The sequence below is a fragment of the Lipophrys pholis genome (assembly GCF_963383615.2).
Source record: "Lipophrys pholis genome assembly, chromosome: 5".
NCBI lineage: Eukaryota > Metazoa > Chordata > Actinopteri > Blenniiformes > Blenniidae > Lipophrys > Lipophrys pholis.
The window spans coordinates 30177741-30204675 of record NC_137628.1 but is presented as its reverse complement, the minus strand read 5'-3'; the positions used below and the strand labels follow the sequence as shown (position 1 = coordinate 30204675).

Genomic DNA, 26935 nt, shown 5'->3' with positions numbered 1-26935 from the left:
TGATTGTGATCATTAGTGTCACAGGCTGAACCACCTGAATAATAAGTCACTTCTGATGCATTTTTACTTTGGTTGTATGCAAATGAATGAAATTGAAGATTGAACTACGATAAAATTATAAAAATCTGTATTTTCATTTTTCCATTTTGTCTACTGATTGATTCTAGTTTAATTTATGTATTTGTTTATTAATTTATTAATAATGAAAAATCCTTCTCAATGTTCATTACAGTTCAATTCCATCATTAGTTCAGATGTTTGATTATTTTTTTTTTAAATGTTGAAATAAAAGTGTGTGTGTGTGTGTGTGTGTGTATGTGTGTGTGTATCAGTTACATATGTGATTGCACAAAATGTTTGAAAAGTCACATTTCATTGAATTAATAAGAAAACAGAAAACATTGATGTTATGAGAAGCAACAGGTTTTGTTTCTGAGGAAATTCGATGTCGACAATGAAAAAGGTCAAATTAAAAAAAAAAAACTGTATGAAAATAAACTTTTTCAGGATGTGCTTGTATTTTTTAAGTAAAAAAATAAAAAAGTTTTCATTAAGCAAAGGCATTGGAATGATGTAACGGAGCCATATGATGACGTAGCTCTTCTGTCAGTTCAGGATTAATGTGTTTGGCAGGAAGCGACCTCTGGAGGTGAAGTAGAGTACTGCACCGCTCATACGGTGAGCATAAAACTGGAATAAAAGCCAGATTGCTTTGCTTCACGTTGCACACAGGAAATGACACGATCCGTCGCTCCGGTTCTGGTTCTGCAGTCACATCAGGAGCGACGGGGGAACAGCCGCCACGTTGCCGGGCGCAGAGGTTGAGCGACCCGGGCCTCGGCGAGCTCCGCCTCCAAAGGTTAACACGGTCTGACGTAAGACGTAGTGCGAACGCCGGCCGACACGCAGGGCTGAGATGTTGTGGAGGTCTGTGGTTGTGACAACAGGGATCTGGGACTGCGACCTTTCAGAGCAGGCGCCCGGCGCATGGCGGCGTGCGGGGGGAATGAGCGGCCTGCGGCACGCCGCCCTCCCCCGCCCCTTCACGCCGTAACTCAACAGGATCATTGGTACAGAAAACAAAATATAACACAGGTGTAAGAGATGTGCAATGTGGCCCAGACTCTGACCTTGTTGCCACAGTATCTGTCCACACGCTCCCTGCGGGCCTCGCTGACCCGCCGAGGATGAAGTTTCCCCTGGCGACTTTCATTAACTTGGGAGTGAAATTAAATTGCTACACGATACGACAAAAATGGAGGGGGGGGGGGGGGGGGGTTCTCTGCCTCCGTCGGATCTGCTACCAAATCGGATCTGTATCGGACGTCGCTCAGTTCGACCGCCGTCTGAACCACAGACATATATAAACTCTAGACCGCTCAGCCAATGCTGCCATCGCCATGGCGCTGACTTCCGGTAGTGAAAGCCCCCAGCCAGCAGGGGGCAGCGTCACAATGAGGGAAAGTGAAGCTACACTGAGTCGCTACAATGATCTGGATCTTAACCCTTCATCAGAATGAACCAAAAGCTCAGGTTAAAGGTTAAAGTCCAGTTCGGATTCAAGCTCGTTCTTTGTTGTCATAACAACTGAAAATTAACACATAAACACTGATAAAGTAACAACAAGGTACTTTACAACTAAACACATTTATTCTCTTTATTACAATCAAAGGAGCTGAAATACAAAAAGGACACAAGGAAAATCGCTCATAAAAGGAGATGTTGACTAAAAAATATATTTTCCTTTAATGTATTGAGGCATTTATATCAAATAACACATAATTAAACTTGAGTAATAACAGTACCCATTCATCTTCTATATGCTATATATAATATATTGCAATTATACTGCGTCAGTCTGTGAAATTGCAAAATATTATTTTATATCCAAATAAGGTAAAAACAAGTCAATGTGTAATGTACTATCATTGTTATTCATGCAGGAGATAATACGCATACACTACATGACATATATATGTATTCATGTAACAATATAAACATATGAGTATAAATATTAGTTTCACATCACAAAGAGGCTTTAATAACCTCATACAACAGCAACACTAAAGGACTAATTACTAACAGAACTAATTGCTGTCATCAGTAGTTCAATGATTCTCTGCTGAACTTCCTGTGACTCCTAAACATTAATGCTCATCACATTAAATCAGTTCAGAGTAATTATTTATTCTAATATTAATACATCAAACTAGTAGAGCAGTTTTTTGGGCACTCAGACGCTTTACATAAAGAAACAAAATAATAATAAAACGAAGAGTTCATGGAAAAAAAGTTTATTTTGCCAACGATGACAATAGCTTCAATATGCTTCAAAATAAAAGCCTAAAATGAAGAAATGTTATCATGGCGAAGGACAGTAAAGTTTTACCGATTATCTTTCATGTATTTAGAGACGGAGACGAGACGCCAAAATGTTAAAAGCTGTTTTTCCTCTTGTAAAGATAAAGAAGTGGTGGTCTGCACTCCACTCCACTGCACTGCACTGCACTGCACTGCACTGCACTGCACTGCACTCCACTGCACTGCACCATGAGGGATCGTTGGTCCATCGCTGAGGGAAACGACATTAGAAGCAGGTTTTTGCAGAGCGTGAGGAAAAACCACGACGTTCAGTCTGAAGTCACAAGTCCGACGATAAAACGAGAAGTTAGGCGACATTCAGCATTTTGATTCTAGAATTAATTCCTTATCAGGAGCTGAAGCTTATAGAACTACAGTGGAGTTTCGTGTCCATTAACTCGGTGAGTAAATTTATACTTGTTTTACTGTTGAATCAATAGAATTTCATCACTTTGTCTTTTTTGTTAACTTTTTTGTTAACTTAACATGTTAACTTTAACTAAACCAACCAGCACTTTCTCTGTTTGTAATTTATTATGTCGTCTGTACAGAACGGAGCCACTAAATGTAACATCATCATCTCATCTTCTTCCCTCTGTAGAAACCAGATTAGTGAGGGCTCAGTGACACAGCACCACCTAGTGGTCAGAAGGAGGAGCACACCCAAAGTTTCATTTTTAAGCACTTTATTTTTAGTTTTCTAATTACATAAAAAGGAACAAAAACATTGAAAAGGCAGATTTGAACCTCGGTGCAACATATGAGGAGTTTAATTCCAAAACGAAGCGTCCACAACGACCAAATGTAAAAAAGCTTAACGACCGTTTGTTTCTAGAAAATGAGCAGTGACCTGCAGCCTGGGAGTCCTGTACCAGGTTTTTCACAACTGAACTGAATATTAAACATTGCGAGAGTCGAGAGACTTCGCGATCGGCCGTTTTGGAATCAAACCTTCATATATTTCAGTGACCTAAAAACAATGAAGTCCACAAAACAGGAAGAACCAAAAAAAAACAAAAAAACCAAAAGAAGGACCCACGACCTTGGAACATTTCAAGCCTTCTGAGGCTTCATGAGACAAATACATGTAGGCATTGTTACGGGAGTACAAAGAGTATACATTAGAGAAAGATCGGTGGCAAAAAGGAACCGGCCAAACCTGGCAACAAACCCCCCGCCCCCCTCCACCCACCACCACCACCACCAGAACTCACTTTTAATGAGGTTGTAGAGAAAGAAAACTTCTCCAGGCGGTCAGACTGAACACGTCCAACAGCGACAGCCTGAGCAGAGCAACGACCAGGAAGCAGGGTCTCATGAAAGCACTGGAATCACCCCCAGCGGGGGCAAACACCAGCGTTATTCACCCCCAGCGGGGGCAAACACCAGCGTTATTCAACCCCAGCGGGGGCAAACACCAGCATCTTCAGCCGAGTGCCAACAAAACATTCAAACTACAAACTAACTGACGTTGAGCGACGGTCTGAGCAAAACGTTTCTCTGTTGTGGATCTGAGCGGAGTGTGGCGGCGCTGAGTGGGAGGATGAGGAAGATGATGAGGAAGATAGCGATGGCGAGTCGGAGGCTCTTAGCCATGGGTTGTATCGTCCTCCACAAAGTCTTTGGCCTGCTCGGCCGTGATCACGTCGATGTGACTCACCTGAAACACAGAAGAGCTGTCGATGACCCGTCCGTCTGACTCAGCGAAAAACGGTTCGTTATGAAACCTGGAGACTTGAGAACTGCCTCCTTCAGGTTTTTTCTTTCTTTCACAGTGTAAAACTGAATCACTTTATTCTCTTTAATCACTTTGAAAGGCGTCAGCCGGCAGCTTCCACCGTTAACGACCATAACAACACAGATTATAGAATCAAAATCTCTTCACTTCACCCCGGCGCAGGAGACAAACTACATCACCAACCCGTCCTGCTCTCAACCTTGGGGGGGAAATAGGATTTCCCAGAAGAGTAAGTTCACGCTTACAAGGATCTAATGTGGTAAAACGTGGCCGTCTGGCGGAGGACTGATGTAGTTTGTCTCCTCGATCCAATAAATCAGTTTATGTAGGTTAATGGAGTGAAGCAGCGGCTTTCTGGGTTCTTCACCTCCTAATGGTTGTGGTGCTTTAATTGTGGAGGGGTGTGTGTGTGTGTGTGTGTGTGTGTGTGAGTGAGAATCCTCACCTTGTTTCTGAACTTGACACCGTAGAACTTGTCGGCAGACTCGAGCAGCTCCGGCCTGAAGGTGGTGGTGATGAACTGGGCGTGTCCCGCCAGCTCCACGATCATGTCTGGAAGGAAGAAATCAGAACATTAAAAGCTGTTTATAGTGAAAACGGCTCCGGTTGCCGGCGGCGATGGCGGCGTCCTACCCGACACAGCTTTCCTGTGCTGGGCGTCGAGCGCCTGGTCGATCTCGTCAAAGAGGTAAAACGGAGCGGGGTCACACTTCTGGATGGCAAAGATCAGAGCCAAGGCCACCAGCGACTTCTGACCTCCAGACAGCTGCTGCATCTCCCTCATCTCGCCCTGTTTCCCCGTGAACGACACCTGCACAGCAAACAGGAGCTACGTCAGGCTGAGCACTTCTCACACAGCGGAGACTTTATCGACCCACCGAGATTCGGTTTAAAGAAAGAAGAAGAGATTCTCACCCTGATGCCGACTCCGGTGAACTGGTCGACCGAGGGGACGCTGCTCTGTGAGCCGGAGCCTCTCTCGCCATCTGCTCCGCCCTCGCCTTCGTCCTGGGACTGACTGCCTTCAGCGTCCCCCTTCTTCATCACCAGCGTGGCTTTCCCGCCCGGCACCAGCTTCTGGAAAACCTCACTGAAGTTCTTGGACACCTGAGAGGAAGGAGGAAAGACGTGGTGACATCATGATGATATCAACTGCTGGGAAACAGGAGGACCTTAATACAAGTAACATTTAAATACTGTAAGACTTTGCTGTCTTCGTCTGGAAAGCCACAGTTTATAAGCACCAGGAGCAGCTGATGGGGGGGGTCGTACTGTACCTGTTTGAAGGTGAGCTGAATGGCCTCGTACTTGCGCAGCTCCAAGACGTTCATGAGCTCCATGATGGATTTGTAGCCGCGGTCCAGCTCGTCCTGGCGTTTGATCAGCTTCTCCTTCTGCTCGGAGAAGTTGACGAACTGGTCCAGAGCCTTCTTGTTGACGTGACTGTACTTCTTCAGCTCCGTGTTGCACTGCTCCAGTTTTCTGAACAACTGGTGAGAGAGGGACGGAGGCGTTATTTCATCAGTAGCTGGAGGTGAGGTCAGACCGTCAGGATTCATGAAAATTAATTCTGAAAAACACGAAAAATCTCTTCTGTTTTTAAAGTATGTCGTTTAAACAGGCTGATTGGTGTCGATAATTAGTCACTATGGCAATTTTGCACTTTGTTTCTCACGCAAAGAGGGACTTTTGGCGTCGCTTCATCCGGTTCCCATTAGTTTGCACGTCTTATCAACACTGCTGACTTTAAGAAGGATGCGACTTCTGAACCGTTTCATTAAAAGTATCTGAACAGACTCTACTTATATGTGGCGACGGATTCGCCCGATCAGTTCAAGACTGGATCAGTGGCAGAAAGTGGAAACGATAAATGCATCCGTTTGAATCACTGATGACTGAGTGAACCAGCAAGTGTCATTATTACTGTGAACGCTCGACCACTTCTACAATCAATAGCACCCCCCCCCCCCCCCGAGCAGCGTCCCACAGAGCAGCATTAACTATATGGAGTGTTAATGACTGACACACACACACACACACACACACACACACACACACACACACACACACACACACACACACACACACACACACACACACACACACACACACACACACACACACACACACACACACACACGATTCAGTCTTGGAGTGTGTGTGTGTGTGTGTGTGTGTGTGTGTGTGTGTGTGGGGGGGGGGGGGGGGGGCATCAGACAGGGCACTAACTAGTGTCTGAGTCACTGGCGAGTGGGTGGGATGTGTCAGCCCTTGGGCTTTTTTCCTGAAGAGACGGGGGATTGGCTGCTTGAACAGACTCAGAATCGAGCGGCTGGAGGGCAGGAAAGAAAGTGGAAATGCAGAATGACCCACTGAATTCCCACTGCAGCTGTTGTGTTGTCTGAGTCGGGTCATCTACTGTTTTTCAGTTCAGCCTTTTTGATGTTTTTTTTAAAACAGCCCATAAACGGTACATTTTACAGTGAGGAACTATAAATAAAGCGTATTGTTGCTGTGGGCGGGTGTGTATGCAGATATGGGAACAACATGAAAACACAAGGTTGCTGCTCTTCTTCTACCAAACCCAAGTGGACGCATAAAGCGGAAGAATTTTGTTTTATTCTTCAGGATACATGAGCCATCAAACACACTGAAAAACACTTTCTTTTAACCAACATCACCTTTTACAGGATTTTACTTTTTCTTTATTTTTCATAAGTATATATAGAATGGCAAGGGGTGGGCAGATGAGTATCACTGCTTTTATTTGTTTTAACCCTGTAGAGCACTAAATGTGCTATATAAATGAAGTTTGAATGATTTATTCGCTCAAGCAGCAAAGTTCAAACTCCTACATCGGCTTTTCTTTATAAGACTTAAAAACACTCTCCAAGCCATTTCTTAAGTTTTCTCAGGTCTTTATCTTAAGCAATACTTCACTGTGGGTACATTGTATTGTGTAAAATATTATTTTATATAATGTGTTCCTCTTAACTTCAACTTTACGCTGCTTAAGCTCCCTTCAATTCAGCTCAATATGACTTAACTTTAGAGAAGATCTTGTTCTGAATTTTTAAACCTCACGTATTTCTCCTGTGTTTTGTGGAATAATGATGATTCAAACGATTTTTTCTTTTTTACTTACACAGTGAATAATGGTAAAGATATGTCTACAAAAATGCAGTTTAACATGCATGGTGTACACTCACGATTTCATTTAGAATTTCCCCATTAGGCCATTTGGGCCAGCCAGAGGCAGGACAAGAGCTGCATGTAGCTCAAACACAAAGATCTATTTGGCTGTATTAGACTTCATGTTAGCCCAGGGTGAGTGTACCTGTTTGAGTGTGAGCGTCTGGTACTTCTCGAAGGCCTCCTGAGGCAGCGAGCCCAGCTCTCGGATCTTCTTCATGCACTCTTCCTTCTTCTTGAGCAGCATGCCCTGCCTGTTGGTCATCTTCTCCAGCTCCTTGGTGTCGTGGTTGATGGCGTCATTCTGCTCCTTCTCAATGTTCTTCCATCGCTCCATGCTCTTTATGTGGTCCTTTATCTCCCCCTCTGTCTTGTCGATCAGAGTATCCAGATCTGTGGAAGGAGGCGGAGGAGGTGATAACAGCCGAGGAGAGGTGATGAGGTTCAGTCAGATGAGACATGAGATGTGTGGCCTACATGTCATGGCCAAGCCTGAACAAATTACCCGCTTGGAAACGTTACGGACACGAACAACTAGGCACTGATCTAGGAACGGGCAGGACTCCATCTTCACTTGACGCAATTACTCAATTCGAGGACGACAAAAGGAAATTTTATCCTTCAGAACAGATATAAATGGCAGAGCAACAACAGGTGGATGGAATTTAAAACCTACTTAAGATCAAGACGGCTCCGTGATTCTTTCTTTAGTTGGTGACAAGGATGAAGAACGAGTCCCTGCAAATTAATTCTATTTAGGAACAAGTGCTTTCTATCAACCTCGTCTGAGTCACAGAAACACGAGAACATTTATGCGGCTGGACGAGCAGCCTGAGCAGTTACATGTCGGCTCAGAGTGTGAGTGAACTATCACGGCGCGTCTCACCATCTGCTGGCGGCACAAACCCTAAGGACGCCATCTAAACTTCAGACTGCAACTGGCAACGCGTGAACCCCAAGAGAAAGGTTCAGATTCATCACACTGGAACAATAAGCACCGTTTATAACTTGCGTGACGGACGTTTCACGGTGCAGCTCAAAAGAAGTAATCAGCACACGAAATGTAAAGATTGAATAAACTATAATAACAAGATTTGTCTTATATTCCTACAAACTATTTGCAATGTTTGTTTTTAATATTTTAAAATGGATTATGCATCAGTTCTCAAAATAATTTTAATATTCTCACTTTTAAATTACAAATATTGAAAATTAAATAAAGGTTCATAAAAGTCTGAAGCACTGGATATTAAAAGATTTAATGTCCTAAAAGGCACCCCCATCTTTTCAGAAGTGGCTGAGTAAAAAAAAACAACAACACACCTTTAAATTGTGCTTTCTCTTGATTTTTAATTCAGATTTTGCTTTATTTCCCGTTACGTGGAAGCTTGAGACCTACAAACCCTCGCTGGCCTTTCTAAAGCTCCTGTAGAAGAACAAGGAACTCTAGTGTGTTTGATTCACAGGTTTTTTTTAGAACAACAGGTACCTTCTGATCGAGACAGAGTCTCTTTGACGCGTTTGTTGATCCCGTCCAGCTCCGACGTGGTGGCAGTGAGCACCGTGCCTCCCTCGGTCTCTCGCAGCTCGTTGAGCTCCTGGATCAATGCAAATGAGACGACATCAAAAAGGAGGGACATGCAAATTCAAACGCGCCTCGTGTGACTCGTTTGAATGGAAGCGCCGAGTTCAAGACTTTTTATTTGCAACAACACACGCCGTCAGTGCATTATACTAACTGAATGATCTATTGGGTGGAAACAAAAAGGATGAAACACACACTTACTAATTAACATAACAGAGGTGATTGAAAACAAACAGTTATACAACGGCGTTACACTGAGAGACATTAATGAATAGTGTACCTGCTCCACTTGGTCCAAACGCTTCCGTAAGTTCTCATTGAGATACGTTTCCACTCTGGTCATGATGCCCTCCAGCTTTATTCTCTCGTTCAACAGCTGTCTGTTGTCCTGCGAGTGGACAGACACACAGATGTTACTTATGTGAAGACCTCGGGACAGATTTACTCTGATGAAATGATGTCATCATGCTGGATAAGTGAGGAATTAATAAAGTGATTGTGAATTGTTTGTCGCCTCGGCCAAAATCTCCTTTCCTACAGAGAAAACAACATTCATTATACGCAAGCGGTTTCTGAAAATCATCGGCCACAGCTGCAGTTATCCATAAAAACAGAATATGCAACAACAACAAAAAAATAAATCTAAACAAACACCCCCTTATGTGTCTCGAGTCCAATAAATTCTTAGATTACCATGTGAATACAAAGCCCAGCGCCACTCAGCGAGTAACATAATCTGATAACTGCCCACAGTGCAGAACCATACATGTGGGGCTCCATGTTGTGGAGGCGGAGCTGTTGTGGAACATTAGCAGGAATGGCTTGGAGTTCACGGAGCTGAGAGCAGCCAGCAGAGGAAGAGAAAGAGATGCATCCCACACACAGCTGCTGCCTGCTACTCTCACCTCAGTCCCATCATTTGAATATATACGTGCCGGATGTGTAGAATGAATGGAAACAGATAGACGATATGTAAGTAACTGGCATTATTTTATTTTACTTTTATTTGCCAGATGTAAACAATGTGTGAGCGGAGAGAAAAAAGGAGCCGTCCAACATTCAGGGTCTTATATTTGGTATCTAACGTTGAGATTTAGGCGGAACAGGCTGACGAGCCTGTACACTGTATATAAAACTAATGCCACTTATGTCAAAGTCTTAAAAAGTGTGCTGTAGGTTTTGCAGGCTCAAAGATTTTTCTGACCTGTTGCAACTGTCGAATCTCATCATTGAGGTCATCCACGCGCCTCTGGTCCTCCAGGCTGAGCTGAGAGAGCAGGTCTGTCCCCAGTTCGGCCTTCAGGGACTCCCTGGTGGACTCCATGGCGTGGAGACTGGCTTCCAAACTCTGGAGACTCCGTTGCTGAAGAGGATGAACAGGGACGATACATTGGACATCAGAGGACAGCACGCAGAGACAACGGGAGGACCAGAAGAGTCCCGGACACATTTCAAGGAAAGCGGTAAATATTTCATTCAGTTTGCTCTCAGTGAACTTTGACCTTGTACTTGACTTAATTTCTGCTATCGTGCCAAAACAGCAACTGCATCGTTTTACCTTGGGCATGAATGTCTTCTCCGACTGCTGCCTCTTCTCCTTCAGCATCTTCATTTCTGACAGAATACTGTCTCGAGAGGCCTTAAACTTCCTCTGCTGAGTCTCGATCTGCTGCATCTGGTTCATCAGTTGGTCAATTTCATTGTTGATGCGTAAAAGCAACAGTTAAGGACAACACTGTAGGATACACATGAGTATCATCATCAGAGTATCATCATTTTCCTTCAGAAGACACTAAACTGACAAAACTAATTTTGCACTGAATTTCTATCTTTCTTTAGAATTAATAGGAGGATGAGCTCAAAAGTTACATGAGTTGTGCTACATTTATCCTATGAAAGACTTGAAGGACTAAAATGGCATCCTGTTCAATACCTCACTAGGTTCTGGGATTGGAGGCCTTTCCTGTTGTGAGTTTGCATGTTCTTCCTTGCACATATAGTTTGTCCAGGCAGCCTGTTTTCCTCAGTCCAAAATCACAAACTTGAGGCGTATTTTTTACAAGCAAATGCTCCGAGGTGTGAATGAATGTCTGTATTTGCGACCAACTGCCTTTCCTTTATAACTATAAATATAGTTATTATTATTATTTCCCAACAGTCACCTGGGATCAGAAGCGCTGTATTAACCAGAACTGGAAAATGTGGAAGAGAAGAACGACGCTGGATTGACAGGAGGACACAGAAACGGTCTGATATGAGATCTGAAACCTGCTCAATAATTTCTCATCAAATCTGTGACCCTTACAATGCGAACAATGATACAGCTGAAAAGTCACATTTACAAGGTGAAACAGTTATTTACCAACATCAGATATTTTGGAGATCAGGCTTTTTGAGCAGCACTGTCATTTTTCTTATTTATTTCAGGCCGAAGCAAAAGGAAAACTGAACCAGGACAGCGATACTGTGTTGTGATGAGCAAAAACTCATTCAAGCACAATCATTGCTAATAACTATCCTTGTGTCCATTAGTGTTGATGTCACACTTGTCTGGTAATTGTCTCCCGACTCATTATCATCAATTGTGTTTTTAATGCCCGACGTTACAATTAATGTGGTCACAGGGAGCAACAATTCTAGCTTTTGTTACACCCTGCTTCAAAGCAACGTTATCAAGAAGTCCTGTGGCTTTTGAGTTCGACCCTGAGTGCTTCAATGATGTGTAGGGATCCTTGTAGGCGACTTCATCCCTGATATCAAGGCAGAAGCTTAAGAAGGGCGGCACGTACTCCTCACCAAGATAATTTAACTGACAGGCTTATTGATCTTTGAGCAGGGCGACATTGCTCTGACATTACACAGAACTCAATGAACACCCAGGCTGATCAATCAACTGAAGGTCAGAGGATTTCCCAGAGTAACTTAGCGGAACGCCTCAATAGCTCTTAGAAAAGACAAAAAAATCAAGAAGGTTTTACATCAATCTATGAGCTTGTTCACACTGCAGGCAAATGCGACTCAATTCTCAGTGACTCATATCCGACCTGTTTAGTGACCATGTGAAAGCTACAATACTGATTTTTTTCACACCTGACCCAGGCCTCCATCATATGTGGTACCAATTCTGATATTTTTCTACATGTGACTGCTTCGCCACCGACGTCACAGATGAGCACTGGAGGAAGTGGCTCCACCAGAATAAAAGCTGTGCTCTGTTTTTTGTCCTCATGTTGTCTAGATTTTGTCAGTTCGTATTTAACAACCTCTTGAAAATGGATCTACACGGTCTGAACAATGTTGCCAGATATGAGTGGTATCCCCCATTTTGGGAGCCAAATTCTCTTACCCTTTATTTTATTTATCTCGTGAATTTGTGTGTTCATGGCGTGTTCATTATTACACATATATTAGTTTTTAGAGTTTTAACATTATTCCTACACTGAGATTTGGGCTGGAAACAGCGAGTCACACGGCAGTCTGACAAGAGGTCGAGTTTAAAATGTAATGTGAACGATCGCACGAAAAAAAAACAGATCCCGGCAATCTGAATTGAGCATCAAGACCAGCAGTGTGAACGCAGCCTAGGAGTGGGGTGCACCAATACTCGCAGCACATTCACTCTGGATTGCCAGGGCAAATCCAGGATGGCATCTTAAAATAGCTGGATGAGGTGCACCACTGTAATCTCATGCTTATCGACAGGTTAGTGATGGAGAGTGAGCAACAAGGAGCTTTTAAATGAGTGAGCTGTTCTCTGACTCACTGCTGCAGGAGTGAAGGACGGGCAGCATGTCATTCCCACAGCTGCCTCTTTCTCCGACCTATGTGCACACATTGACTGAGAAGCAACGCAACGTCATACAGGTGAACAAACGCGCATTAATTACAGCCAAGCGGAAGTGAAACAAATGATGCACTTGTTTTGCCTTGGTGGGCCGTCCAGCAGTGAGTCACGGCTCTGGCCAATATGATCCTCCATACGCTAATCCTCCCTGACCTACCTAAACCCCGGCGCTGCAGCCGAGTCAGCTTTCTGCTCGTTCTGAGGGAGCTACATAACCAAGAAGGATTTAATCCTCATCTGAAGTAAAGCTCAGCCGTTTGACATCACTCAGTAACTGACAGAATGTGATCAGTGTATTTTCCACAGCAAAGCATTCGGAGGCTATGAGAAGCTGTTTGTTCCCCCTGATATGGATTTTATATTATAGTATGTAATGACTGCATAAGAGGAAAGCTTGCACCTCCAATTGTGATTTAAGAAAATCCTGTAGTTATTTAAATCTTACATTTTATTTTATTAAACTCTAAAAAGTCAGCTTTAGCGTCTAGGTGTCAAAGACAAATATCCTCAATATAAGTATTAAAAGCTCTACATTAGGTTAATATGAGAAGTGACTTGAGAAAGCTCATTGTAACCTCAAAAGTGAAACTCACACAAGCAAAAGCCTTTAAAAAAAAAAAGAAAAAAAAAAAGGTGTTTTGAAAAGAGAAGTCTGGTTAGTTCATAATTAATTGTCAAATTCAGACAGATTAATGCCACACATGCACAAGTCTTCTCTGTATTCTTTGGTGACTCAGACGTGATGCTACAATCAACAAATCTCAGTGGGAGAAATTATGTGTTGCTAATGAAATTTTAATCTGTTCAAGCTTTGGTGAAACTACATGACTCATTGTCCAATAAACCCATTTCAAACTTAGTCGACAGAAAGAGAATTTTTTTCCATTTGAAATGCTTGCAGATTTCTTTGTCAATAATAGAAGTTAGAAAAACTCATCCAGCTAACTCTAATGCAATCAAATAATACTCCAAAACTTTCTACCTGAGCTCCAACTTGCCAGATTTCGCTGTGAGTATCAATGCTGTAATAATACTGTGATGGCCACACACATCATGTTTTAATGGAAAGGATATGTTCAATGTTTCTGCGCAGATTTTCATTGAGCTTGGCCTCCAGCTCGCCGAGCTCCTCCTCAGCCTTCCTCATGTCCTTCTGCAGCTCCAGGCGGGACTTTCTGGTGTCGTAGTAGCCTCCCGTCAAAGCTCCACGGTGGCTCACTTGGTCGCCTTGAAAGCAACAAACATGACAATGAAATCCCGATTTAGCAGGTCAACTAAAAATATTTCTAATTATTTAACAATATCCACAATTCCTAAATGCATGTGCCCTCTGGGAGAGAGACTTCATGACACGGGCGGCATGTCTCGGTTGGTAGAGCGGTAGTCTCCCAATCGGAAGGTTGCAGGTTCAATTTCCATCTCCACCTGTCCGCATGCCGAAGTGTCCTTGGGCAAGACACTGAACCCCAAATTGCTCCCATTGGAGTGACAGAGGCTTGCATGGCCGCACCCGTGTGTGAATGTGTGTGAATGTGTAAACATTTGGTCCATTTATGTCACAACTGACAAACAACTTCCTCAAAAGAAGAGCATCAGCAAGACGCCACAGATATTGATGCAGTCAATACAAGATCGATGCAACTCAAGACTTCAATATGAACTGAATACAGACAAGAGCTAATCTGTGTGGTAATAAAGATATTTTAAAGTGCTCAAAAGTATTAAAAATGGCATTCCTTATACATCACATTTTCCCTGCTTCAGTAGACTTTAGAGTTTTGGTCAGTCACACCCACCGAGCCATGTGGACAGCTGCCATGCAAGGTAAGATTCAGTGATCTTGCCTTGTGGTTGATTGTTCGTAGAGTCATTTATGAACAATCAACTACAAGACAAGCTCGTGAAATCGGCTCTAACCGTTCCTTTCATGTATTAAAAATCGAGTTTGAGCTACTGCATACAAGTAGAAGAAACGGTTCAAGTTGTTTCAGCAATGAAAATAGTTTTGTCTTAACAGTGGTGATCAGCGTTAGTGTGTGTTCCTGCAACCTTTTAGTTTGAAGCACCACTTTCAGTTTTGCTTGTCAAATTACTCAGATTTTCTCATGTCCAGTATGTTTAGATACGTTTGTGGAAAATGGTGGTGTTTATCTTATTTCAACTTACCCTCCAGTGTTATACAGTCCATAGTGAAGGCTCGAGCCAGCTGGGTGGAAACCTCCATGCTACGACAGATCAGGGTTTTCCCAAACACGTGTTTGAAGGCTTTGTCGAAGTTGGTGCTGTAGCGCAGCTTGCTGATCATTGGAATGGCATCCTTTTTGGCAAAATAAACCAGTTAATATCATCACAGGACTACGTGGAATTACTACTGGAGGAAAATTAGCTGCAGGATAAGCCACAAAAAAAGGGGTTCATTTTGGTCTAACATCACTTAAACAAAAAATACATGTTACACGCAGCTCTAACTTCCCTACATAAAAGGATGTGATGTAAAGATGTTTGGAGCTTACATTGGTTTCTGGGTAGGCCGTGTCTCTGACATCAAGCTTGGTCAGTGGAAGAAATGTGACTTCACCAGGCAGGTTCATTTTGTTAAACTCCATGAGAATTTTAGTGCTGACCTCGTCTGTCTCCACAATGTGGTAGAACAACCTAAAAAACCCAAAATGCATTCAATACAAACTGTGGATGTAAACAATCATCAAATATGTGTGAGGTTGGTAGAAGACTCCAAGAAGCGAACAATGGGCCTCTTCTAGTTTGAGTGGAGGCAAAATGTAGAAGCACAGATCAAATTCAAGATGTGAAAGCAGAGCTCACCTGGTTCCAGCAGTCACCTCCACACAGGTGTAGAAGGCGGGCTCACACTCAAAGTTATTCATGACAATGCCGTGGTAACCGTTGATGACATGCTGGTTGATGCCTTTCCTTCTGAAATGCTCCAGGACTTTGTTGATGCTGTCAATACCATTCAGGATGGCCTGGGGAAAAAAAGAAACAAGAAAAATTAAAAGATGCATACAAAGCCCCTCAAACAAGTAAATATCCACCGTATTTCAGGATGTTTGTCATTTAGTAGCTGACTTGTAATGTTAACAAGCTTGAAATGGGGTTGGGGAGGCTGGTTCTAGAACAATGTCCCACCATTTAGCAACGTTTCCTCACCATCAGGTTGGCAACTTCTCAATAATCCTTTAGGGAAACAAAGCAGCCATCGCCTCCTCAGCAGGGCATTAACTAATTAACTCATTCTGCAGTATGATAAGCAAACCTGAAAGAAATCTGTATAATCTCTATAATGTCCAAGCTAAAACACTCAATGAAAACGGTGAAATTGGAGGGGAAATTAGGAGTCTGTGAAGCTGGATTGGATGAGTCAGCCAGGAGCAGAGTAAGAAAATAAACGCAGGAGATTTGTCCGTGAAGCAACAAATGGCCTCCTTTCATCTCAGCAGACATTATTCAGAAGCGATATTTGATTGATGTATATGCCCAGAAGACATGACTGAATGAGGCAGAGAGGAGTGACTCATATGTAAATTTAGCATGCTATCACAAGGTTCCAGTGGCAGGGCCAATGAATGATTCTATTTGATATACCTATCCTGACAACTGGCTGAGTCACAAAGCGAGTCCACCGCAGTATTCAGGTGGGCACTTCCAGACTTGGGATTTCATATATCTCTGCGTGCCGATCCCATTCTCACGGTTATTCCGCTTGTAAATGCATGTGTGAAAGTTTATGATATGCATCATGGCAGGTGTGCCTCTGGCTTACGAATATCACTCTACGAAAAAAGGAAAGAAGTGCATGTATATATGCGTGTACACGTTTTAGCGCAGTGCCATTCATTTTGCCTTCAGCCCTCCGAGGAAGATTTTCCATTTCCGTGCTCACAGACAGATCTTTCACTCGTGTGCAGACGGAAGCGGAGGGTATCCTGGAGTTCCATTATGCAAGTCAATAATTATGCAGTCATGCACGGTGACACGAACCTTGCCAGTGGCCGCTCTGAGGAGCTGCTGCTTCTTCTCCAGGTCCTCTCGCTTGGCTGCCAGGGCCTGCTGCTCTGCGTTCTCCTCACGCCACAGGTAGCTGGAGAGACACAGTCGATCACACACTGTCACACTTATGTCACCACAAGGACTGAAACCCGAATGCAGCCCAGGTACTGACAGGAAGAGCAGTCGGCCATTTAAAACGCCACTGAATTATAACATTATTTACAGAAACGTTAACAGTAAAAGAGAAATTCAGCTTGCTATTCATTGGAAGTGTTTTTACTTGGTTGCTAATAAATATTCACATTTAAATAATTAAAACAACACAACTGCCAAAACAGACCCCTTCTTGTTTCCATTAGGGTGAATGTGTTATTGTTCACATTTTTAGGAACAATAACAACGAGCAGCTGTGGAGCTTCAATCAGTAAGCGCTGTCATTTGTTTGCCTTTTCACCCAATAGAATAAATACAATTGTTTGAAAGGTGGACAGTGGAAATAAATTAGATGGAAAGTCCTTATAGTAATATTCATGAAAGTAATCAGGGTTTTGTTGTAGCTAATGAAATTCTTCTTTTTTTTTTTTTTTTCAAAGCCGAAGAATAATAAGCCCTATTTTTATGTTATTTAATACCTTGTATCTTAATGAGCGTTATCTCAAATTAAATGGCAAGGAAAACATGTTAATATTACTTTTGCTGTGTGCTAGATAGCAGAGAATTAAAGATTTATTTTACCAACAACAGCATAATTAATCCACCTTGAATCATCTTTTAAAAAAAAAACCAAAACAAAACATGACAGAAGTGGTTGGAGGTGCCGTTTTCTCTGGACATAAAAAAATATAAACTGACTTTAAGTTCAGGCTTTATTTCAGCCTGGCATCTAAAAACATCTCACTTTCTTTCGCTCTGCAGTTCATCTTTCTTGTTCTTCACTTCATAGTACTTCTTGTCCAGCTCCTCCACACGAGTCTTGACCTCATTTAGGTCTTGATCCAGTTTCTAAACACAAAGGTTGGAGATGTTTGTAATGAACTTTGATGACACAAATATAATAAATAACAGGATGTGTAGGTCAAATTGAGACAAAATAATAAGCTTTCTGTCATTTCGGGCGAAAGATCAGTGTGGTTGTACAATCATAACGCTGCTTACAATCTCTGCCACAGATTCCCAGCGAGGGACTGAGGGAGCAATTTAAAGGCTCTGGGTTTTCTTACATTGTACTGCTCCAGGTTCTTCTCCTTGTTAGTCTCCGTGTCCTCCAAGTCTTTGTGGATGGCTGCGATCTGCCTCTTTTTGTCATTGATGGCCTGATCCAGAGACTTCAGCTCCTTCTTGATCCACTTGTCTCTCTCCTCCTTGGAGGTGAACTGACTGCCACGGCCCTGCTTGGCATAAAGGTCTGTCCTCTCCTGTGTAGCTTGGGCCAATCTGGAAGGAGGTGAGAGGATTCTTACACTCATTTTTTGTTATCTTAATCAAAAAGCAAAATCACAAATTCATTTCAAATACGTTCACTTCCGAGGAAATAGTGAATGCAGAATTTGACAACTGTCTTAAATAATAAACCATTTTATATTATATTGTCATAATATATTGTCAACAGTTTTGAAAGAACAAAGGTATGTTTTAATTTTTTAACTCCTTCAAGTAAACAAATGAAAAAATATCCTTCCCGCCAGCAGGTTTTTATTTGTAAAACTGATCAAATAACACTCACCACCATCCCATAGGCAACCAGCTCTTGATCCCTCGCTATCAAAATGTATTAAATATGTGATGAGTGACTCATTGAGTTATGCCTGGTCACCAGCTGCCTCAAGAAGCCGTAGCCGAGTGAGTCATCCCTACCTGGAGATGCCTCGCTCCTCCTTTTCCTTCACCATGTTGAATTTAGGTTCGGTCTCCTGCAGCTCCTTTTGCTTCTCCTCAATTTTTTCCAGCAGCTTCTGGCGTTCCTTCAGCAGGCGTTTCTGGAAGAGCGAGAGCAGGTCATTTTCCAATCCATTTCAAAATGAAAGACTTCTTTGTTACTTTAGGAAGAAAAAAAATCCCAATGAAGGGAAAAAATGTCTATTTCATTCATTTTTGGGCAAATTTTGGGAATGGCTTAAGGAATGGCCAGAATGGATGTGAAGACTCATATTTCTGCACATCATGAGATTTTCTGATGAAAGATGTAAAACTGGCCTGATGCGAAGAGAAATGTTATCATTTGTGACTTTGAACGTTTATTTACCCTGGCACACTAAGCTTAAATAAAATTGCTGGTTCTGGGGTGCAACAGTACGATGTAGCATCGTAAACAGATCACATTTCATACTGAAAACTGAATAAACAACCACCTCCCACTTCCTACTGGTTGGACCAGCACCTTCAAAGCTGATCAAACCAGCACCGCCTGCAGCTTGCGACCTTTTTATTTTGCTCCAGTAACGTTTGGCTGGTGAGGCGCCAGAAGTAGCCAGGTGGGCTTAATCCATCCAACCACCAACATGCTGCCTAGGACCCATCATGATTCACGCTCTGAGTCAATAAAGCCGTTATGTATGATTATCATCTTCATAGCCACACATGCACGCCAATACACAGTCACCAGGAGGCCATATGGAGAGTCCTCCATGCCAACTGTGTACATAAAACCTCAAACGAGGGATGATGGAAACGTGGAGCCCCGGGTGGAGCGCGACTTGCAGGCTCAAGTGTCTTGATTCCTCTTTTGATTCAAGTCACATGTACTGGAATTTCCTGGCATCTTGGACATTGTGTTGCTTTTCTCAAATTGAAGTAACTCCGTACACATGTCCAGTGTGATAAGTTTACACCGTTTTCAGACAAAGATCTTTTCAACACTTTATGTAATAATCCAAGACAAATTATGGAAATGATTTCCATCAGACAATCACCTACATCCTAAGAACTGGAACATGATGACTTTCACTAAACTACCCACATAACACTCCACATAGCACAACGTGCAAAATATGGTGATTCATCACAAACAGTTAAGACGGTGAGGAACGAGTCGACTGCACATAAACTACACCATAACCCATTACTGCTCCATGTAAAACACATTTAACACTTCCAACTAAATTGCTCTACAGCTCAGTTAATTTATATTGCTTCTTTTGGTCACAGCGTGACGGTGCTGGGAGTGGGGAGAAGTGTGTGTGTGTGTGTGTGTGGGGGGGGGGGGGGGGGGGGTGCAGCATCATGTGTGCAGAGTGACGCAGATGGGAGGCTTCCGTACCCTCTGTTCACTGTTGCCTGCCAGCTCATCCTGCAGGTCCTTGGCCTTCAGCTCCAGTTTGGTCCTCTGCTTGATCTGCTCCTGGCGCTCGGCCGACAGCTGCTCTCGCTCCTCCTTCATGGCAGAGATCTTGGACTTAAGCTCTCGCACAACGCGCTCCGTCTCCTAGACAAAAGGGAGGAAAAAGAAAAGAGAAAAAAAGGCGATGAGAGTCATTTCAAAGGAGTGTGACGACAACCGTTTACTTTCATAACAGTGATATCATTTTTATGATAACATCTAAATTAATGTGAGAGCAGAGTCAAACCACTTAAATTCAGTTTTAAATTTGTGCAATATTAGTGCTTTAGCATGCACACAAATGTGGGGTTTTAAACCACAAAACTCAAACGTAATAAATGAACGGTTGGATTCCCATTATCATAAAAAGAAACGAAGGATCAACTTGACACAATGAATCCCAGGTTTGTAATTTATTTTCTCAGATAAGAATGCTACTATTTGTGATAAAATTCTTTACCTCTACTTTGTCGCGGGCATCTTGCTGAGCGTCACGTAGCTGTCGCGATTTATCTCCACACGTCTCTCTCTTGGAGGACAACTGGAGAACAAACAAATGAGAAATATGAAAGTCACACACACAAAAAAAAAAAAAGTAACACACTGATCATCTTAAAATAATTCTAACTAAAACAAGATTCACTGTGTACATTTAATTATTTTTCAGTGATGAGTAAATAAAAGATAATTGTATTGGCAACAAGATACTTTAAAACGCAAAATTTATGTTAAGACACAACAAAATGTAATGCAGATTGAATAAAAAGTATTCAGTGTACTTCATATATTTGTCACCTCGTCTAGCTTGGCACGGGTTTCGTTCAACTCCTGGTTGTAAATCGTGTACTCAAGAGCTCTTCTCATCTTGTCCCACTTTTGGTACTGAGCCAGCTCTTCCTTCTCGTCCTCCAGGGTGTGCAGACGCTCCTCAATGTACTTCAGCAGCTCATTGATCTTCTCTCGCTTCCCCTCTGGGGGGAAAAACATGCATGTGCTTGTTTTGTAAATGAGAGAAAAAAAAATCTTCCTTTGCACAAATAGTCTAATTATTGATAGATGCAAAGCCTTCTCTATTAAGAGCTGGACAATGGAACCACTTTTACTAGTTCAATCACGTAACAGAAGAAAAACCCTGATATAAAACATGAATACATGACTACCCAATAAAAAAATGACATAATTTACAACACTGTTTTAATCAGCAATGGTATGCAGTACATAGGCTTTGTGTTGTGTAAAACACGACTGCGTATGTACAAGCAGTATGAAAACATTTCAAAACACACTAGCTAAACCTGAACACAAGCAGATGCAGCATTACACACAAACTGTTGGATAAAGCCACGTATAGCAGCTGTTATGACGTGTTTACCTGTCTCCTTCATGAGAGAAATGCTCTCCTCTTTGCGCTCGTCATACACCCGAGTCCCTGCCACCTCTCTCAGCAGCTTCAGACGCTGAGAGTCGGGAGCTGTGGCCATTTGGTTGATCTGCAAAACATTGCGCGGCATGAATAACTCTACTTGTTGATGGGACAGCAGGATGGTCACCATTAGCAGACACTTTCTCACCTTTCCCTGCTTCACAATGTAGTAAGGGTTACTGCGGGAGAAGCCAGCACTCTCAAGAAGATTCATGACATCATTCTTACTGCAGAAAGAGAGAGCGAGAGAGAGAGAGCGAGAGAGAGAAAGGAATAAGACACATGCAATCACAGAGTGGTGATTTCCTGTCATCACAGAGATGGGGACAGATGAATTGCTGCTATACTTACGTCACCATCTTCTTGTCTAAGAAGTACTGGTCCTTCTTCGCGCCGATGACACGTCGAAGGGAGACTTCCTCTTTGTCGATCTGGAAGGAGAGACATTTATCAGTTGTCAAGCAGAGAATTACAAACAGGAGTAGAATTGGCTGGTTATGTCACAGTGTTTCCACCAGGCTGCATGATGAAGAGTTTTACACTCAGTCAAAATGATGCTTGGATTTCTAGAGCGTGACAGTCACACGGCCTTCGCCATCACAATAAAATGGCTTTCTCTGTACCAAAGTAAGCGCTGCTATCAGTACCTGTTACTTATTTTTATTTTGTTGTTAATTTGATAAAACTATTATAAAAGAAATGTGGAAAATCTCTGTCCAGAAAAATACCAGAAATTAAATCAAATAAAACAGACACAGAGACTTCCAATGAGAACAGTATTTCAAATACAGACAAGGTTTTGAGCAGTATTGAGATGGAAACAACCTCTGACATAATGTCAGACATAACTGTAACAGGACCGAAGCAAAATAATCCCCATTCCTACCGGCAGCCGGTTGTCAGAGTTGTCAAATATAATCTCCACAAAAGCCGAAATAACACGAGGACCAGTTCCCTCCTACAGAATCACAAAAGGAAGGAAAAAGATGTACAATCAGCGAGGAAATTTGAATTTAATTCACTCTATGCATTGTGCACCGGAGTGCATCTGTACTTACATGGAGCAGGGCCAGGCGCTGCTCAGGTCGCAGGTGGCTGAATTCATCACTGAGCACAAACTGAATGGCTACAAAAAAGAGCAGAGTCACAGTTTTAGACAACAAATACTGGAAAAGAGGGACTGTTGGACTTCCACAGGGAAAAATTATTTTGGACCTACTTACCATAGAAAAAGTTACTTTTTCCTGACCCATTTCTTCCAACTGTTACAGGAAAAACACAAAAACACAAGCATACGTTAGAGAACTTGGACAGCTCTTAAAGGTTTGTTCATATATTCAAAATAGATCAACACCCTGGTGAGAGAATGAGGTCAGCACATACTCACCGATGACATTGTGTTTCGGACTGAAGGGGTCGACCACAGTTTGATCTCTGTAACTTCTGAACCCCTGAATGATAACCTGTTGGAAAACCGGGAGATAAAGGTGAGTTCACAGCCCAAACACCGACCTGCTTTTACACTGAACACAGGCAGACAAGGAAAGTTAATGTCTATATCTCTGATGCGACTCAATACTGTGAGAAGGTGGTTTAGAATATATAGCTGGAAGACGTGGGTTACATTTCAGGAAGGTGCCTTAGTTTGAGGGGTTTGTATGCTTTCCCTGTGCGTGTTTGTTTTTCATCCGAGTCCCCCGGCTCCTTTTACTATCCAAAGACACACTTGAACTGCTGCTTTACAGCCAACTCCCAACAACTCCAGTCTGACTCAACCATGCATTTAAGACAGTGCTTCTCGACAATGGGGCAGTGACCCAAACTTCCAGTTCTACTCCTGTGGGTTGCGGGACCGCACTGCTGCTTGCCACAACTTGGGGCTGTGACGTGCCATTCAGTTGTTGAATATGCTCCAATAAGCAGCGGAACAGGAAACCAGGCGTAAACTTTTGACTGAAATGATGGAGACATTTTTTGAAAGAAAAATAGAAGATGAAAATGATGCCACCTCCTCCTCAAAGAAGAAATATGTCAGCAAGTACGATCCTGAGTGTGGGCTAATGCTAGGCAACGAAGTACTGACGCCTTCAAAACTCAGGCGGCATCTAGAAACCAAACGTCCACAGCTGGTTGGAAAGCGGCTGGATTATTTCAAGAGAAAAGAAAATGGGCTACAGTTATAGACACGATCCATTGTCACTGACTGGCGACTCTGAATGTGCTTTTACATCCAGCTACCTCGTAGCCAGACATGTGACGTAGAGTAGAAATAAGTTTGCCATAGTGGAGGACTTGGTTCTGCCCGCCGCGGTGGGCGTGTGCCATGAGATGATCGAGGAGGCTGCTGCCAAGAAGCTGATGACTGTCACGCTATAAAACGACAATGTGAGTCGCCGTATTGCTGACATGGCGTCAGACAAACAGCATCAGCTGTTGAAAAGAATTAGCAGCGAGTTTTCTCTTTGCACCCCATGAATCCACTGACGTCACGAATGCTGCACTGCTGCTGGTTTTACCGCAGCATTTTTATCTATCAGAATTTCTCTTCAGTTTTTTGAGTATTTAAATAAAATATTTTTGGATTTCTGTCTGTTTGTTTTTTTGTCAATACTGACTTGAGCCTTTTTATTTGTTCTTGTTGCAACTTGGGTTGTTAAAATTGTTCTCCTGCTCAGTGTTGTATGTGCAGGGCTACATATCACAGTGCATCGTATCATTTATTTTACAAAGTTTAAGCTTGTTAATCGAAGTGGACTCGATTTAGATATTGAAGAAAAATCAAACCAAGACTCGGATCAGTTGAAATGAATGTGTTAATTTTTTAAATGGGCCCCGGGACAGTTTGTACTAGGAACACTGGATCCAGAGGTCAAATAGGTTGAGAACCCCTGATTCAAGAGATCAATATATATAATAATAATAATTCATAATCAATCAAATTTGTTTTGGCCGAAAGTTGATGCGTGTGGCGCCGCTGTTGGGTACATTTGAGGTAGAAGTTAAGTTGTAAGACGTTACTGTTTGTTGTCAGGTGGAATATTTCAGATGTGTAACTTCGTGTGGTTCACAGCAGCAGACGAAGTTTATCATAATTCATGAGGGAGCAGACTCCAACACTGTATGGGCGAACCGTTTTCATTCTGGACGTCGGCAGGACTCTTGGCACTGGATAATAACTTTAAACTTTAAATTAACGGTCACGATATGGTAAACACACACAGGTTTGTATATGGAACCGAATGCATCACATTACTGTTGATATTTGTAGAACGGACGCATGAAAATGTTGAAGTACCGTTAGCTTTGTAGCGTTAGCTTAGCATGTTTAAGCCTCAATGGTGCATTGAATGTTCCACAAGAGGGGGGAAGCGTGCTGTAAGCTGGACATGCATCACATCTGGGGTGAGTTTCTATCTTTCTCAGTGCACTCAACATTATCTTTCAGTAAAAGTTCAAGTGTTATTTCAGTGAAACAACGGCTAGCGTCATCGATGCTAGGCCACTGACAGTCGGCAACATGCCCCAGTCGACAGGCGCTAAGCTTACCTGTTTGATGTACATGGCTGCCTAAGCAGGGTCTCCCCTCGCCGGAATCTGGAGATAAAACTCCACCTCCACTTAACCGGAGAAACCAGGTGCTTAATCAGTCGGACTATGCTGTACAGTTTAATGCAATTCCAATTTTCATAAAACTGTGCAGCAAAAGAGAGAATAACATGGAAAATGGCGGCGGGGGCGGGATAAAATGGAATACACTATTATCTAAAAACAGGGTTGCAGTTGTAAATGTATATTAAATCGTCCTTCATAGGAATAAGAGGACAAGGAAGTTAACCTGAGAGAATATTGCCATACTCAAAATTTGAATAAAATTTGGTCTTGGCCTTTTAATGTGCTGATAAGACGTGAGATTTGCTTACAAAAACCACCCCCCTAATAGCTAAAATGGTACGGTCAAGAGGTCTGCTTCCCCGGCGCCAAACTAATGGAGGCGGGGATAGCGCGTCTTCGCATGGGATTCTGGGAATTGTAGTTGTAACACCGTTAATACGGTCATTGATTTGTTTCGATGACTTAAAACTGGATCATCGTCTTCATATTTTCAAAGACACACCTCATTGATCTTGAGACTGATCATTTGAGTTGAATTGAACTGTCTCTACTCAAGTTCAACACCGATTTAACTCAGTTATATTATTTTATTGAAAGAATGTGTATTTGACCTGTATGCCATTGTTACCAAAACCCGTTATGAATGTCCACTCCGCCACAGAGAAAACCACAATTGTCATTTTTAAAAACAATATCATAAAATCCACAACGCTTATTTCATTTCATTTGTACTTTTATGTCTCTTTTTTGACACATGATTCTTTTTTTTTTAATGAAGAGAAAATAATTATTATGTTAGAGGATTGGGTATCTTTAGTGTGAGAACTAATGTTCAATACAGATGTGTTTCATTTTTGGGAGTCATATAAAGGAATGGCACTCAGTGATTACTTAAAATTGTGTAAATCTCTGTGGCGCTTCAAAAAACATTGAAAGGTATAATAATTAAGGGTTACAATACAAAATGACTGAAATCAGAAATGATTAAGAAGAATAAGTTCGACTAAGTTATTTTTCTCTCTCTCTGTTCTTTGTACTACTGGTGCTCAGGGTAACTTCATGGACATTTTAAGGGATAGGCAAAACTAAGTCTACGCTTCAGCCTATACCCATTTCGACTACAGCGATTGTAAAAAAAAATAAAAAATAAATGAAAATGAAATAAACATGTGTGAAAACATTTCAGTACAATTAACCGAATGCACAAAACTGAGAGTTTTGCACTGTAAACCGTAACCGAAATAAACTATTCATTCATTAATTCAGAGCTGAGTCAATTACTGTTATAAAATCTGTTGTGGATTCAATATAATGCTGCCATTTTTGCAACTCAACTTAATTCATTTCAAATGTTCACTGAGTATTAATAAAGTATATTAAAATACAAATGAAATATATTTATATAAAATATAAATTCTGCTGAGCATTGTAACAAGCTTTAAACTCAAATTGGCTTCGATCTATCATGGGAAGATTCTGAATTTAACAACACATTGATTCTGATTGCTGGTAGTTTGTTCTAGTGCATAGCTCTTATACAGCTACACCATGTGTGGAGGTGCAGTTTGACCACAACCAAGTACGGAATGACTTCACATTAGTCAGGACAAACCGACACTGAGTCACTGCAGGTGTCACTGTTGCCTCCTCAGACATGTTCAGCCATGTCTCTACAGATTCTCTGAATGCAAAAATTGGAAAATGAATTTGAGTTTGTCCTTTTGCTATGATTGTAACCAGAGGATAAAATGTAATACTCAAAACAGCTGGTTTGCAGTATCATTTAAATTCTCTGTGATATCTATCATCTCCATCACATGACAAGACAATGAGAGCATAACAAACATTTTTGTTTT

The 26935-nt window shown here is 42.1% G+C and overlaps 1 protein-coding gene across 1 annotated transcript; it reads right to left on the bottom strand.

Annotated features, from left to right (window-relative positions):
• Positions 1-3040: 3040 nt before the first annotated feature.
• smc3 (structural maintenance of chromosomes 3) lies at positions 3041-25195 on the bottom strand. Its single transcript, XM_080463329.1, has 29 exons — positions 25014-25195; positions 22855-22930; positions 22691-22729; positions 22526-22593; positions 22354-22425; positions 21819-21898; positions 21616-21694; positions 21417-21534; positions 20840-21015; positions 20505-20585; positions 19985-20149; positions 18583-18704; positions 17949-18162; positions 17627-17730; positions 16720-16819; positions 15544-15704; positions 15234-15375; positions 14887-15037; positions 13795-13947; positions 10435-10586; positions 10081-10239; positions 9157-9264; positions 8781-8889; positions 7437-7684; positions 5377-5589; positions 5015-5206; positions 4733-4910; positions 4545-4651; positions 3041-4021 (listed from the first exon to the last, which is right to left on the bottom strand). Exons 1-29 carry the CDS (start codon positions 25026-25028, stop codon positions 3950-3952), a joined length of 3654 nt encoding a protein of 1217 aa, XP_080319455.1. The 5' UTR covers positions 25029-25195; the 3' UTR covers positions 3041-3949.
• Between the last annotated feature and the right edge of the window lie 1740 nt (positions 25196-26935).